The following is a 14,969-nucleotide window of genomic DNA, read 5'->3' on the forward strand; positions in this document are numbered from 1 at the left end:
TTTTCCTAGTGTGTGTTGTAACATCAGTGCTTTCAGTGGTCCAGTGGCTGATAAAAGTCTGCATGTTGGCCTGTGACTCAGCAGGCTGCCCTGATGTTATTAGAGGTGACCAGCTGGAATTTGTCAGTGGGAAATGCAAAGGAGGGCATACGACAGCAATAACTGCAAAACCCTTTAACTAAAAGGGACAGGTGCTGCTGCTGTGTTTGAGTCACTGCGCTGACTGGGATATACTGTGGTGTTCTGTGTGTTCTAGTGCTGCATGTGAGACTAGATTCACTTGCATTTTTCTGCTCCAGGAGCAGGTTGTTTTTTTCTTCCTGCTGGAAATACTGCAAATCCTCAAACAAATGTGTCATGCACATTCCCCTCCTCTGCCAAGTCTCCAAATCCTTGCAGCCTTTTCCCCACTGTTTTTCCTAAATCTTTTAACCAGTTTTAAGAAACCTGCCTCTATGCAGTTTCATTCAAAACAGAGGCTAAGAAGAATCAGCCCATGATCTCCCTCTTCTTCCTCCTTGCTTTTGTTCAGTTACATTTGGAAGAAAGCTCTTCATTAGGAAACCTTGCGTATACAGCTATGAGAAGTTAGAGCTGTTTTTTTGCTTTTGGAAAAACACCATTAATAATGTGTCTGAGAGTAAAAGGCTGGCCTTGGGCATAGAGCATATATGTGCAGCACCTCATGGCCGAGTTAACGATGTTGTAGAAACTCTGCATTGTTTGTCTTAAGTTCTCATTTGAATTTACACTAAGATGTCTATTAAAACAGTTGATCATGCATTGAAATTTGACTATGAAGGTTTCAGTTAAGCAAGCCAATATCTGAAAAGCAATTTTCTTTTCTGAACTCTATTCAGCTAATTATGTCTTGGTTTTCAAAGAACTTCAAATGCCTTTATACCACTGTATTCCAATATAATTTAATTTACAGCCTCCATATCAGAGCAAGGCTAGACAGCATATAGGTATGTGCACCTGAGAAGGTGTGAAAAAAATAGAAACTTTATTCGAAGAATATTTTCCTCTGCTGTGTCTTAAACACTGCATAATTCCAGAGCAAAACACCAATCTATTAAAAAAACTCAACAAACGAAACTAGTGCTCTTTCTATGAGTGCACAGTTTGGTGAGGGTGCCCAATGCAGTGAAAATCATGAAAGTAAATATGAGAGCTTTCAGCTTTTGCAAGAGAATCCCTTCAATTTCCATTTGTAGAAAAGACTTGTTTCTAGTATGGCAATTATTATGAAATGTTAGATCTAAAGTATCTGGCTGTGTTTTTGCTCATAGCCATAACTTTATCAATAATCTGTTATTCTAATAAAGTGTCATTAATGCAGAGATACAGTTTCTTGAAAAATCAGCCTTAAGCTTTGCAGCATCAAAAAGCTTTTTTAAAAAAAAGCCTTGGTGGAAACCACACCAGTTCTTTTTGGGAATCTGCTATTTCTTCTGCTCCTTTAATGGTTTTCAAAGTTGTACAACCAAAACCATAGCTGTTAGAGAACCTGGATAGCTCAGATTTTCTTTTTTTTCCTTTGCTTATTCTTGATTCAGTGGATATACCTATCAAGGACCACAGAAGTTCTTTAATCCAGTTTGAATTGGTCTTAAAGCTCATTTTTCAGTTCAGAATAGATGACATTGAAAGTCGTCTTGACATTAGAGACATACTTTAATCATGGATCATTACTAAAATGATGTTCAAACTCTTTGCTGCTCATGGTTTTTAATTCCATTGCCAGGTCTTAAAGTTGTGGAGTATCATTGTCGACTGCGTCATCCGACTTCTGTGAAGAAAAGCTTACACTTTTTTATCTAGCAACACAAAAAGAGAGGGAAAAAAAGTAATACATATACTAGCTCCTTCACCCTGATGAATGAATGGTGCTACTGTTCCCCTGAGCATGACAAAATCAAACTCAAATCCCATCTGTTGTTTTAGACTGTAAAGAAATGCTACAGAAAGAGTGGCTGTTTAATTAGAATGAACAAATCCCACATTTCTCTGAGGATGTTAACAGCAAATACAGACTTTTCAATTGCAAACCAGATGTGGGTTTGCTTCATTATATGTCATAGTCCCCTCAAGTTTTCTGTCCTTTTCTATCTTTCTTTTACCAAGGTTTTGAGAAAGCAAGCAGATAATTGCTGTAAATTTTGCATGTGCCACAAGGAGGAGTGGTGTCTCCCTCCTGGAGCTTCTTCAGTAATTATTTCTCTGAGTGATTTCCCCTCAGTAAATCATCATGATGAAATGGATAACAGCTTTCAAAACACCTTAAAATCACTAGAATACTAATGTGAATGGAGCAATGCTTTGCTTAATTTCTGTTAATGTTCATGGAGTTAGGTACCTCGTAAGTGGTATAGAAGTGTGGTTTAAAGTATTGGATAACTTAAAGTATTAGATGAATATGAGAAGAATGAAGCATAATTTTCTGGGATGAGTGTTTAAGATGCAGCCACTTGGCTAAGTGTGTGTAAATTAATTAGGTTAGATTTTCAAGCCTCTTGATGACTGTGTTAAATTAAAATAAAGATCCTTTGCACCATATGTGCAAAGGCATAGTGAATGATGATTGTGATAGATGCTGACTGCAAAATCTATGGCTTTAATCCCCAATATTTCAAATGGATATTTTCCTTTGAAGTAGCATGTAAAGCACGGTAGTAAATGGCTTAATAGTGTATATTAACGAGGTCAAAGAAAATAACGTAAAAGGAAGACTGTTTGAATATTAGATGTGCAGGATCCCATTTAAAAACTGTGAAAGTCTTGGTGGGACATAATTTCAAACATCCTGCTTGCATTTTAAAGTGCAATTTATTATGGAAATTAGGAAACAATACCTTAATGTTCTAGAGACTTGCAAATGGAGAATTAAGTCCTCACCTGGGGTAAATGAGTGCAGCTCCGGGGAAATTTCTAGAATTGCGCTGATTCATTGCCACTGAAGATTTTGCTTTCAGCATTTCAAGTTGATTTATATCCACCTTACTGTGTTTTTCTCACTTTACTCTTGCCATTTTCATTCTCTTTGGTTCCTCCAACCGTCTCTAGGTACTATGATCTCAATATGTAAAAGAAAAATACTGGAGCCTTCTTAAAAATTCTACATTGAGGAACAATCTCTGTTTTTGCTTTGTTGGCCAAAAGTTTTCTGGGAAAAACCTTAGCCTGAACTATGTATGAACTATGTATCCTGAGCAATTCTAGAGTGAAAGAGGGAGTGCAGAAATATGCCAAGCCATAGCCTGTGCAGATCCCTCTGGTAGCCTTGAGTAGGTGATGAAACCACAATGTATGTTCTCTGAATGCTACAGAATTAATCTGCATTCTTCTTCTGTTTGTTGCAAACCAAGCCCCAGTTAAAAAGTGGGCAAAATTTCCCCGCCATGCAGAACGTCTTAATCCGTATGCTTTCACCCTCCATGTGGGAGATCAGCTTTCTCTCAGCATTTCTGTTTGATAAAACAGCCTGATCTGGCGGCATAACTGAGCACTTGTCAGGTTCTCCATCGCAGCTGCTGACTATTGCTCCCAAGTCAGCCATGTGCACCTGTTCAAATGCGAGGGGTGCCTTGTGTTGCCTTATCCCTTACCTCCCGGGGCATTGGGATTTTTTTAGTCCTGTAGACTGTGATCTGCCTCTCGGTGTGACAGGCAGTCGGATACTTACCAAGGGCTTCTGAGTTTTAATTCCCTGTTTGAAATTTGAACTGTGTTTAAAAAAAAAAAATAAAATAATCCACAAGATGCAGAGGAGGAATAAGGCAGCAGAACCAGCCCAGAAAAACCAGGGGACAAGCAGAATATTGATTATAAGTGCATCCTTGAATAAACCATGGCAAACACTGGCATCTCTTTATTCCATTGTCTATATGCTAGAAAATGAAAAACAATGAAGGAAGAGATGGGTACTACTTACTCTGCCTAGTTTGGTCTAACATTAACCTTCGACAGCACAGTATCTGAGACTTGCCAGATGTTCACGTTTATAGACTGTGCAGCTCAGGAATTATCCTGGTAGCATATACTTTTTGTACATGAGGTAACTAATTGGGGAAAAAAAAAAACCCACAACAAAAACCCCACCTTTTCTTAGCTGTAACCTTAAACATTACCACGTTTATAATTAAACATAAAAAAAAGCTTGCTTTATTTCTGTGGGCCCAGATTTCCATGATGTGAGTACAAAAGGTGGGGTTTTCTGATGGTGAAATATTTCTCTTGCTGTGGAGGATCTGTGGCACTGGGGAATCACTGTTCACCTTCTCCTCAAGTACAGATGGCTGCTCTGCTTTTTGAGGCGCTCATGAACTGCTGCAGTTTGCAGGTTTATCTTCTGAGGCAGGTTTGTAGGCTGCAGTGGTTCAGGAGCTGCCTTAGGAGGAGCTCAGCAGGCCTTGAGGTTAGGAGCTATGATCTCCTGTATTTCTTCTCCCTACGAGTCAGACCCCCCAGATTTTGAACACACCAAGCACCCAAAGAGCCACTCAGGGAGATTGAACTGTCCAAACCTAGTCAGTGCCTTAGGAGTGCAAATCACACCTGGAGTCTGCTACATAGCACCCTTTTGTTTGCACTGCAGAGGGCTCTCTTGAATTAACTTAGTGAAATTTGGGTCCTGCAGCTGGATTTTGCTTAACTAGGATGCTGAGTTTATTCTGGGCACAAACAGCTCATAGATTTTTATTTCTCTGAGCTTGCCACTAAAATAAAAAGTTGCATCCCATACTTCAGATGCTTCATACATGTATTTAGTAGATAAAAACCATATAAAACAAAATGTTCAACAGCACAACTTTCCCCACAAAGCTAGGTCTGGTATTACATTGCATGACATTATACAAAATGCACTTGCATATGAAAGTCTGCTGATTATTGAGGTTTGCTAAGGTGCTTCATATTGCAGGTAAGGGATAGTTCATGAAGGGAGGGAGCAGTTGGGAATACTTCAGCAATATAAGTTTAAAAGGGTTAACCAAAATAAAATTATGCTTAGTTTCATTTGCATTTTTCATACAAGCAGTATTTTCTTTGACAGAACATCTTTCCTTCAACTCTGTATTGCAATCAGTGTTATGCTTTGCCCTTTGGAGACTACCTAGCTATTAAACAGAGAAAATATGATTTCCAATTAGAATAAAGCTCCTTGATTTCTTTCACTTAGCTATTGCAGTGTTTGGATATTTGACTAGTTGCTTCAGGAGATGAAAAGATGAAATGATCTGTCAAAATTGGTGCTTGGATTACATTTCTGACCAACTCTTTCTCTCTGTTTCAGCAGTGGACAGTCAGATGTCTGAATGTGCTCAGACTGAATCCTATCCTTAAAGTCTCAGGCAGGGGAAGGGGAGTTATGGGTGCTGATTAACATCTAAGATGCTACCAGGACAATTTTTACCTTTCATTTTCTTTTGTATAGTAGTATTATATATTAAAAAAAAAAAAAAAGGTTTGAAATACTTTTGCACTCCTCTGTAAGGCCATATTATTGAAAAGACTTGCTCTCTACCATTCACTAATGTGTAAAAGAAACTGCTCACATATAATAATATTTGGAAAAGATTGCTGCGTAATGCTGTTGAAATAGCTCAGGGTCCTCTGAAAACATTTTTCTTTAACCTCTTCCCTTTCCATTTCTGCTTGTTTGTATCATTGTTCTTTTCTGTCTTATGGCAAATCTTTGTGCTATTATATACTTGAGCAGATCCTGCAAAAGGAAGAGGTTTTGGGGTGATTCTTTTTCTGAAAAAATCATAGGCACCATCAACACTTTCTGTACTCCAAGAAGGGGTGCTCCTTACCAGACTAAGGAAGCTGATATTCTCACAAGACTGGCCCATTAGTTGATTTGCATGACCTGAAGAAGGGAAGCACCTAGAGTTAATTGCTGTAGTTGAAGTGAATATGTCTTCAAAATACATATTAAGCAGGAACTAATGAGATCAGATTTTCTACTTCTAATGTTGTGTGCAAATCAATCTTTTTTTTTTTTGTCAGATGACGTTAACCACTTAACAGGATGCTGAGCTGGGTGGACCACTTGTTTGTTTTGTAATAGCAGTGTGTGGCCTGATTAGGTCTGTTTTCAAACTCCCCTTTCCATAGAAGTTGCTAACACTAAGTGTTTATCCCAGTGCTTTCTTGTAGGATTAATCTTCTCGTTTGTCTTCCATTCCTGGATCAGTCAGTCCTTTTCTTTTCTCCCACAGGGATACAAGTATACCGTCCAAGAGGGGGAGTGCTGTGGGAGATGCCAGAAGACTGCCTGTGAGGAGCAACTATTCTGGTCTTGGGGTGATGCAGATCCTCGTTTGCATGAGGTGAGGAGGCAGTGGCGTGGACACTCCCTCTGTTAGCAGAAGTGGCCTGGAATTATTTTGCATTCCATGGAAGGAGATGAAGAAGTTATTTTTTATTTCTCCTATGCAGCAAGCAGCACTGAAAAACAATTTTTTGAGGGGGGCATGTGACTTACCCACTTGGTTCTAACAAGCGAACTCTGTCTTCCATTTTCAGGCTCTAAGAAAGCAATCTTTTTTATGTAAAATCAGTAATTTCACAAATGCTAGCTCAAAAGAATATTAATGGGACATACTTCTCTGGCTGTAAGCTATTTGTTTAAATTATTCCCAAATAATTTGTATTACTCCATGGATAGCAGACAGGTGGGGTAGTGGATTGCTTGAATTTACTGGTCCTATTCAAACAGAACATTCTACTTGGTACACACTGAAATACCAGCAAGTAATTGAGAATAGAAACATGAATTATTCTCTGGTTGCTAAAGATGATTGCTGCATGTCAGATCAGACCACAGTGGTCCAGGCCATGCTGCTTTTCTGCTCAGAATAACAGTTTATTTTCAGCAGTGTGCCTCTTCCCTTAGGATTCAAAGAGCACAACAGGAAGTGAGAGCATGCAACAGCCATTTAAAATGTGCTGCAAATAACCTACCACTCTGGAAAGCTAGGTTGATATTTATTTCTTTTCATGCCTACATTTTTCATTCCTTCAGGCTATTCAGTTTGTTCTGTCCCTAACCCAACCGCCCTTGGCAAGCCTTTGCCTGCCCCAGTAGCACTAAATTGCTTAATCCTATGCAGAGTTTTGGATTCAACAAAGGCAGGAACAGTAAGTTAAATATATTTAAAATAATAGACCTTCTCCTCATCTTTACTTCCCTAAGTGGTGTTTGTTACAACATGTCTGCATTTTCCTCTACATCTCGCTTCCACATGTTTGATATTATGTTTTAAATCTTTTTTTTCTTTTTTTTTTAAACAAAGGCAGTCTGCTGCTGTCTTTTTAAAAGTTAATGTAACATTTTGCAGCCTGCCTCTTCCCTGATTTTACCAAGGGCATTTCTTAATGTGGATCAATATTCTGCTCTGCTGCACAAAAAAACCCCAACCCTTCAGAAGGCCTATTTTAATATCCCACCATGTCTCACTGATTTTGGTTGTCCTATAGATCCTTATACTCTGCTGCCCCTTTCTTGCTGTGTCCTCTCGACTCTTCCATCAGACTGGTCTGTAAACTGATTGTTGCGGTATGTATTTGTGGAGAACTGTTGAGTGACAGACTGTTCCTGATGCAGTAAGCGTGCTTTTTGCAAACCAGCATGTTGGCTATGGTGGTCTTCCTGCTACCAAGTGGCAAAAATGCTGCTGCCTTTAGTTAATCCTTTTACAATTTCTTATCAGGTTGGCACAGAGTGGCGATCCCCCTTCAATCATTGCATTATCAATGAGTGCGTCCAGGTGAACAATGAGGTTTTTGTGCAGCAAAAGAATGTTTCTTGCTCTCAAATGGATGTGCCTGACTGTCCAGAGGGAACTGAACTACGCTGTGACCAAATAATAGACTGCTGTACTTCTTGCAGATGTGGTAAGGTTTTGTGTATGATAAACGGAATAACTGGATAATGAATTATCTTATGTGTTGTTCTTCTGTTCCTCAACAGCAATTTCAAAAGTGCATGTTATACAAGTATAGTACTACTTTGAAGCTCTCCTGTATAATTTAGACGTTGAGTACAATAGCACCTGATGCTATCACTTTCTTTTTACAACTGATATTCACTGCCTCATTTTGAACTACTTAGCATTGAAGCTGTTTTCCTTCAGAGAGCCATACCAGGCTATTCAGCTCTAGCCTGAATTGTTAAGCATTTAAAAGAAGTCTTGAGATGCTTTTGGCCTAGGAAGGTTTGACGGTCTCCCCAGAGCCTGCTACGACCAAGAAGTTTGCCTGCAGCAGTGCTGTCTTCTCATGTCTCTGAGCATTGTGTCTGTGGCCATTTCCTAGCATAGGCTTGAGTCAAAAGTCCTAATGAGATGATTTGGCTGATTGGCCTCAGTCTGGGAAGACTCTCAGTCATGTTTATTTGACAAGTGTATATGCAGCCACAGGGTGGGGAGCTAGCAGTGGAAGGGGGAGGAGAAATAAGCACTGTAACTTGCAGAAAGCCTGTGAGTGCATCTTCTTTGAGTATAAGGCTTGAACGGGAGGGGAAAATTTACATTGTGCTATGTACTGGTTAAAAAACAGCTCAGCAAGGGGTATTTAGAGGTGGAATTCAGGATAGCTCTGATAAATTGTTATCTTTCAAGGTAAAATGTAAAAGGCCTCAATTATGCCTCTTCACAGTGAAGCTGGATCTAAATGTCCAGTGTTGGAACATTAAGAAGTCAAAAAAACATACCTGTGGTTTATTAAATCTCGGTAATGTCATGATAATGGTAATGCTAAATGGAATATTATCTTCTTTTTCAGTACCTCTGAATGGTTGTCATGTGAACGGCACTGTTATTGCGGTAAGATACAATTTCTTTTATTTGCTGTGATGGTAAGACATTTAGATATATGAATGAGCTTTTGAAGAACATGAACTTGCCAGAATACAGATAAGCGTGCAGGGCAGCTTTGTTCAGACAGAATCTCTGCAGGCAGGACCTTGGGGTAACAGCAGTGGAAAGGGGCTTAGCACATGTATGTCCAGTTCCTGACTCTGCCACAATCTTCCTATATGACAGAGTATCTCAGCAAAATGGGGACAGTAATGGTTCTTTATCTTTAATGGATGCTTAAGAAAAGTCCTTAGAAACTGTGGTAATCTGCATTGTGTCATGACTTGCAGGCTACCAAACACACAGGAAACTATCTGTGAGGGATAATCTCAAAACTGATCCTTGCCCACCCTCAGGGAAGCAAAACTTCCCGTATTCCACCTAGAGGATAAGGCAGATTAAGAAAGGATGGAGACTCTTGCTCCACCTGTGTGGAAGGAGGGGTATCCCTCCTTGGCTAACAGCAGGAACAGGAAAGCTGAGCTTCCTCCCTGTTTGACCTCTGTCCCCTTTCAAGATCCCTGCTGATATGCCCTCAGAGGAATTTTTTTTCTCAACTGCATATTTAATGGATAGATTAAAACATGTTTAACCCAGCCCAAGACAGGGGGAATGATGGGAGTTAAGCATCTGATCTCATTTATGACAAATTTATCTTTGGAGAGCTCTGTCAATTGTCCATTGTTTCCCTAAATCCATATTCTGGCAGCACCTCAGTGTCAAAGAACTGTAAATATTCCCATCATTCCCTGGGGAAACAGGTCCTTTTTAGTCATTTAACCTAACTTTTAACCTATGTATTCCTGCATTGTCAATGTATGTCTGTCTTTATTCATTTATTTAGAAGGTAAGCTTACCCAAATCACTTTGGACTTTTGAAATATAATGGAAAGAATCTTTCTCCATCTATTTCTTCTGGTTTTGATCTTTTTCATAGGCAACGGGCATAAGTTTATCAGTTTGTTAGAGCTAAAGCCCTGTCATCAAGCATCCATCATTCTGTGTGGGGATTACTTCCCTGTAGAGTTAAATCCAAGGAGTAACTCTACCTTTCTTGTCAGAACACTGGGAGAAATATTTTACAGTGGTAAAATCTGAAATAATTCGCTTTCTCCTTGATTCCTCTATTTGTCTCCTTTATAGTATCTTGTCAAAACTAGTTGAGGCATTTTATAAAGACCATACTTGTAGAGAATGTCATGAAGCATAGTAATTGCTAGCTTCAGCCACCTTTTGTTATATAAGATATGCAAATATATATATATTTACACACTTTGTTGCAAAAAGAAGCTGTCTTTCCAGTTGCATGCTGTTCTTCCATGAACAACTATGTGAACAACTAATTTTTTTCTCTTCCAACAAAATGTTTATCTGATCTGTCAAGTAAAGTCTTTGTTCTATTTGCAAGTGTTTTAAAATATTTTAAAATAATTTAAAATAAACCATAAGAAAACTTTGAAACAAAATATCTTGTTAAAGGCAAAATCAGAAGTATATGTATTTTGAAGACTTAAAATATTTCAGGTTCTATAATACTGAAAAAAATTCCTATCTTAAAAAAATTTTCCCAGTTTGGAATGAATTAATAATGTCTTTCACCTGACACAAAACTATGTTTTGACTTATTCTTATTTGCTCTCTGGCTATATATAAAAGTTTTATTTAATTTTTTCTTTCTTTTTTTTTTTTCTTAATACAGCTTTTAAAATATGTTATTCTTCCTGACAATTGGTCATTTTCATCAAACACTCTGCAAGAGGGTGTAGGTAGGCCCCAGCTGTTATGTTACTTCTGTGCTCTTGCTGTTGCAAGTGTCAAGCAACAAGTTAGCATGAAGTTAGCATTCAACAATGCAGCTACCAAAATATTTTCTCAGGATGGAGGGTGTGAAATCCAAGTTGAGATATAATCTTGGAAGATTACTAAACAAAGTGGCCATTTTGATTAAAAAAAAGAAATAATTAGAGCTTATATTAGAACTTGTCTTTAATGAAATTTTCTTATCAATTAAACTAGCTTCATTTAATGACTTATTGTAAGCTAATTAGCTGTAAGTCTGAAAGCTTTTGAGCAGCTGGTGTTACTACAGCTTTGTCTTACACTATTTTCTACTTCACTGACTGTTCCAGAGTTCTGGTCAGGAAGGAAGATGTGGTGTCCACAGAAGTTTATACTTCCTGGATTTCAAAACCTTTATTCTGGGTCCTTTATGAATAGGTTTCAAATTTCATTTTATATCAAGGGAAAACTTTGTTCCATTAACTCATTCACCAAATAGTTCCAAGTTTTGAGACTTTTACTGCAGTTCTGTTAACTGACTGTGTCCTTAATCCCTTTACATTTTTGTCTTGTATCTGGTTACCAATATTATATTCCAGTAATTTGGTGTATTGCATTCACTCTGCTGTTCTTAACAATGCTGTGGGCTTCAACTGCAGACTTCCAAGCAGGTGGCTGTGTTTACCAAAAGGATTATCTGTATCACTCATCTGTTTTCCCAGGCTTTTTCCGAGTGGCATTTTTGAAGGAGGTCTGAGCAGATTTGGGCTTCATGCAGGTTATTTTGGTTGCACTGACTAACACTGGGTTAAACAGATGTTGGCATTTCATTCTAAGTTAGCCAAGAAAACACGATAGGTGTATTATATAAAGGGAAAAAGATGTATCAATCCATTATTTCACTCATTTCTGTCATGTTAAGCTGTGTTTGTTCACAGAAAGCCACTGTTAAAGCCATTTGCCTGCTGATCCCTAAATACATTTAATAAATATCACAGAACTAAGCTGTGATGCAAAGTTTGGATCAAGGTAGGACCTTTCCCTAAAAGTTCAAGGCACTTGTGTGTGAGGACTTTGTTTCAACATGTCTCTAGTAAGCCCTATGCTCCTGTCTGTAACTGTGAATTTAGTATAAACTCAATTTTATCTCTCTTTTGTATTTACTTGATATAGTAGCATTATTAGGAGATCTAATGAGGATATCATTATATCAGTTGTGGTCTTACAGATGCTTTCCTCCTCATGTGAAAGCCTAGAGCTACTGATGCATACTGAGGCATTCTGTGATAAACATGTACTTTTAGAAGGCCTGAATTAAGTACAATTATGATAGTAAACAAAACCAAACCAAATATATATGTTGAATCAGGTCACCATGACGAGGACATCTCTGAGATTTTGTGTGTACATGCACATGCATGTGTATGGAGCTACTAACCAGTAGAGCAATACTAGTGTCAGTGGATTGAATGCCCTTGTGAGGCCTTGTAGTCTGTACTGGAACTATCCCCGTGGTGTCCGAATGCTTTCCAGTGTTGAGAGTAAACAAGAAGTCTACTGTTTCATATGACATCTGCTACCCATCACTCTCCCGTAGGAAAAGGTTATGAGTGTCTTCATGACTGCATGCACTGAGGTCTTTTAACCCTCCAGATTAATGACCTGATATTCACTATAAAAGGTTAAACCAAGAAAGCTGAAGTAGTCTGTGTCAAGGTCTCAGGCTGAGTTGTTAAAAGACAGGGATCTCCCCATTGGTATTATGACCCCATCATGTTGTTTGTGGAGGATCTTTTTTTATAGACCTCCACATAACAAGAAACAAGTCATTGCTATTGCTGGTGCTTTATAGAAAGCCACTGAGCCCTCAGGGCCTCTGTTGTGCTGGGGTGCACCGTAAGAACATAATTAAAATTCTTTAATCAGACATCCTTCAGTGTGTATGTCAGAGTATTGGCCCTGAGCTACCCACAAACCTGTTACCTTTACACTGTTACTCTGGCCAGATGCTTTGTTGTGCTTCTTTTGTTCCATGAGTGTTTACCAGCGTGGAACAAGACAAAAAGGAATCTGAAGATATGTATAGTATGTAGCATGGGAAATTGCTGTTCCAAATGAAGTCAACAGCAAAATTCTGTTGACATTTGAAGCACTACTCAAAGCTTTTATGATCTAGTGATATTGAGTGTCTATTTGTTTGTTAGGTTTTAGAAATTCTTTGTGAAAATCTTCAAAAAGGTCCTCCCATTTTGTCCGTTCAGCCATAGTAGTTTAATATTTTGAGATTGAAATGAAAGGCTGCACGTTTGGAAAGCAGGAAGACTTTGTATTTACAATTCCTTTCAGTGCTAGGAACCCAAGTATTAACTCCACATCCTTTTGTTTCCCATTTAATAGTTTGGCATTTTCCTCTATACATTTTAAATGCTCTTTTTGTTTGCTTTGAAAAGATGGTGGGATCCAGCTAACAAGGTGCTGGGGAAGAGCTCAGGGAATTTGAACTGAGTGCTGGCTCAGCCACTGATTTGCTAGTAACTATGGACAAGTCCAGTTCTTCACTCAGTAATAATTCAGTTTCTGTTTTTGTTGGGGTGTGGTTTTTTTTTTCTTTCTCCTTTCTCAATTCTAAGCTTATAGGTCTCTAGAGATTCTAAGCAGTTTATTACAAGAAGAGTAACAGGTAATTTCTGCTCATGATCTGTGGGTTGCAATGGCTGAAGAATAAAACTTGTTGACAAACCAATTTGCTACACTAGGGAAAAATGGACTGGTAGCGAACACCTAACACGTAGTCAGGATAGTTCATGACAAAACCTTCCTCGTTACTTTCAAGGATTCCTTTCTTGCTTGCTAGCTTTGTAAGCAACGAAGCAAGAAATGTCATTGCCATTTCATAGATTAAGCAATTCTATAGGGCTTACTTGAAAAATAGCCTCATGCTATGGTGCTTGTTGTGGAATCATAGATGCAAAAATTTCGGCCTGTGGAAAGTGGGGGCATCAGTTTTCTCTTTTCTTTTCCAATGAATTGCAGTGCAAGATTTGATGAAGGAGATTTAACCTAGATAAAATTGGTCATTTATTTGAGTTTTGCTGAATAGTCACTGACTTGCAAACTGCTTCTAATGTTTCAGCCATGGAGACATCTGATGATGGATCAATGCACAACATGTCTCTGCTCCCTCCAGTCAACAACTTCTCGAAGATATACTCTGACATGTACAAAATTAAGCTGTGAACCATGCCCAACAGTAAGTGCAAGTAGTCTGGATGTTCTGGTTGAGAATCTGTCTGATGAGAAGGTCATGTTCTTCATTGTAAACACCAGTACTGTACAACTCTGGGACCTGTTGCCTTTCTCCAAGTTTTTCTGAGAAGTCGTGGCCCTGTGTTCTTCTTTCACTGAATGAGATCAAATATACCATATATGATCTAAATCCACAGTATAGAAAAAGGTAGCTTTTCGTAGTACTCAGGCCCACAGGCATATTTTTTTGCATGTTTTTTCAGACTACTTACCTTCAGGGCATTATAAGGTTTGGCATATCATTGGGAACTAAATAAACTAAATGGAGCAAGACTGCAGGCTCAAATTATGTCATGCAACCACTTATCGTGACAAATTGTCACAAGTGTCCCAGCTGGCCTGTTCTGACTAGCAATCTTCCAAATAATGGCCAGGCACACGTCAGTGGTTAGGACAAACCAAGGCCAGCTTGTTCTGGGGGGAGAATGCAGTTTAGGCATACAAACGTGTTCCACTTACCTGCAGGGCCAGAAAACTGGCATTTGACCCCCTTTATTTGCTGGTATGGATGTAGCCTGTGACAAAAGGGAGAGTCTGGAACACTTTGTGTGGTTCTGGACACTAATATCACCCCTCCTGTGAGGTATGATTACAGACACAGGCTTCTGAAAATAAAATAAATAAATGGCCAAGCTCAGTGCTGAGCATCTTCCTCACTTCCACAAAATATAACCTGGCAGATCAATGAAAAAAACCCAGACACACTAGAGTGAATCCATGGCCAGACACGTGTGCATATATGTGTTCCCACACAAAAATACAGAAACATCAATTCTTGGTTTTCAATGCAAGGAGCCAGTTGTGGAAATTAAAGGTAGAGGAATCAATAAAATACATGGTTAAAAAAAAAAATGGGGAAACATTCCTCTCCTGCTTCTTTCACCACCCACACAATTCCCAAACAGCTCCTTTCCCCCGCTTGACCCAAAAGTACAGACTAAACAAAAAAAACCTGAAGAAAGGGTAATTTCCAGTTGGGCTTATTAAGCACTATGAACTTGTGTTTAGGAGATGTGCAGC

General features: G+C 38.7%; 1 protein-coding gene across 1 annotated transcript in view; it reads left to right on the plus strand.

The window, feature by feature from the left end:
• VWF (von Willebrand factor) overlaps positions 1–14,969 on the plus strand; it is a 140,722-nt gene that overhangs the window by 115,031 nt on the left and 10,722 nt on the right. Inside the window, exons 44-47 of the mRNA XM_009513179.2 lie at positions 6,225–6,335; positions 7,719–7,902; positions 8,791–8,831; positions 13,777–13,893. Coding sequence (XP_009511474.2) covers positions 6,225–6,335; positions 7,719–7,902; positions 8,791–8,831; positions 13,777–13,893 — 453 coding nt within the window. The remainder of the gene's footprint in view (positions 1–6,224; positions 6,336–7,718; positions 7,903–8,790; positions 8,832–13,776; positions 13,894–14,969) is intronic.

This window comes from Phalacrocorax carbo, chromosome 1 (genome assembly GCF_963921805.1).
Source record: "Phalacrocorax carbo chromosome 1, bPhaCar2.1, whole genome shotgun sequence".
Taxonomy (NCBI): Eukaryota; Metazoa; Chordata; class Aves; order Suliformes; family Phalacrocoracidae; genus Phalacrocorax; species Phalacrocorax carbo.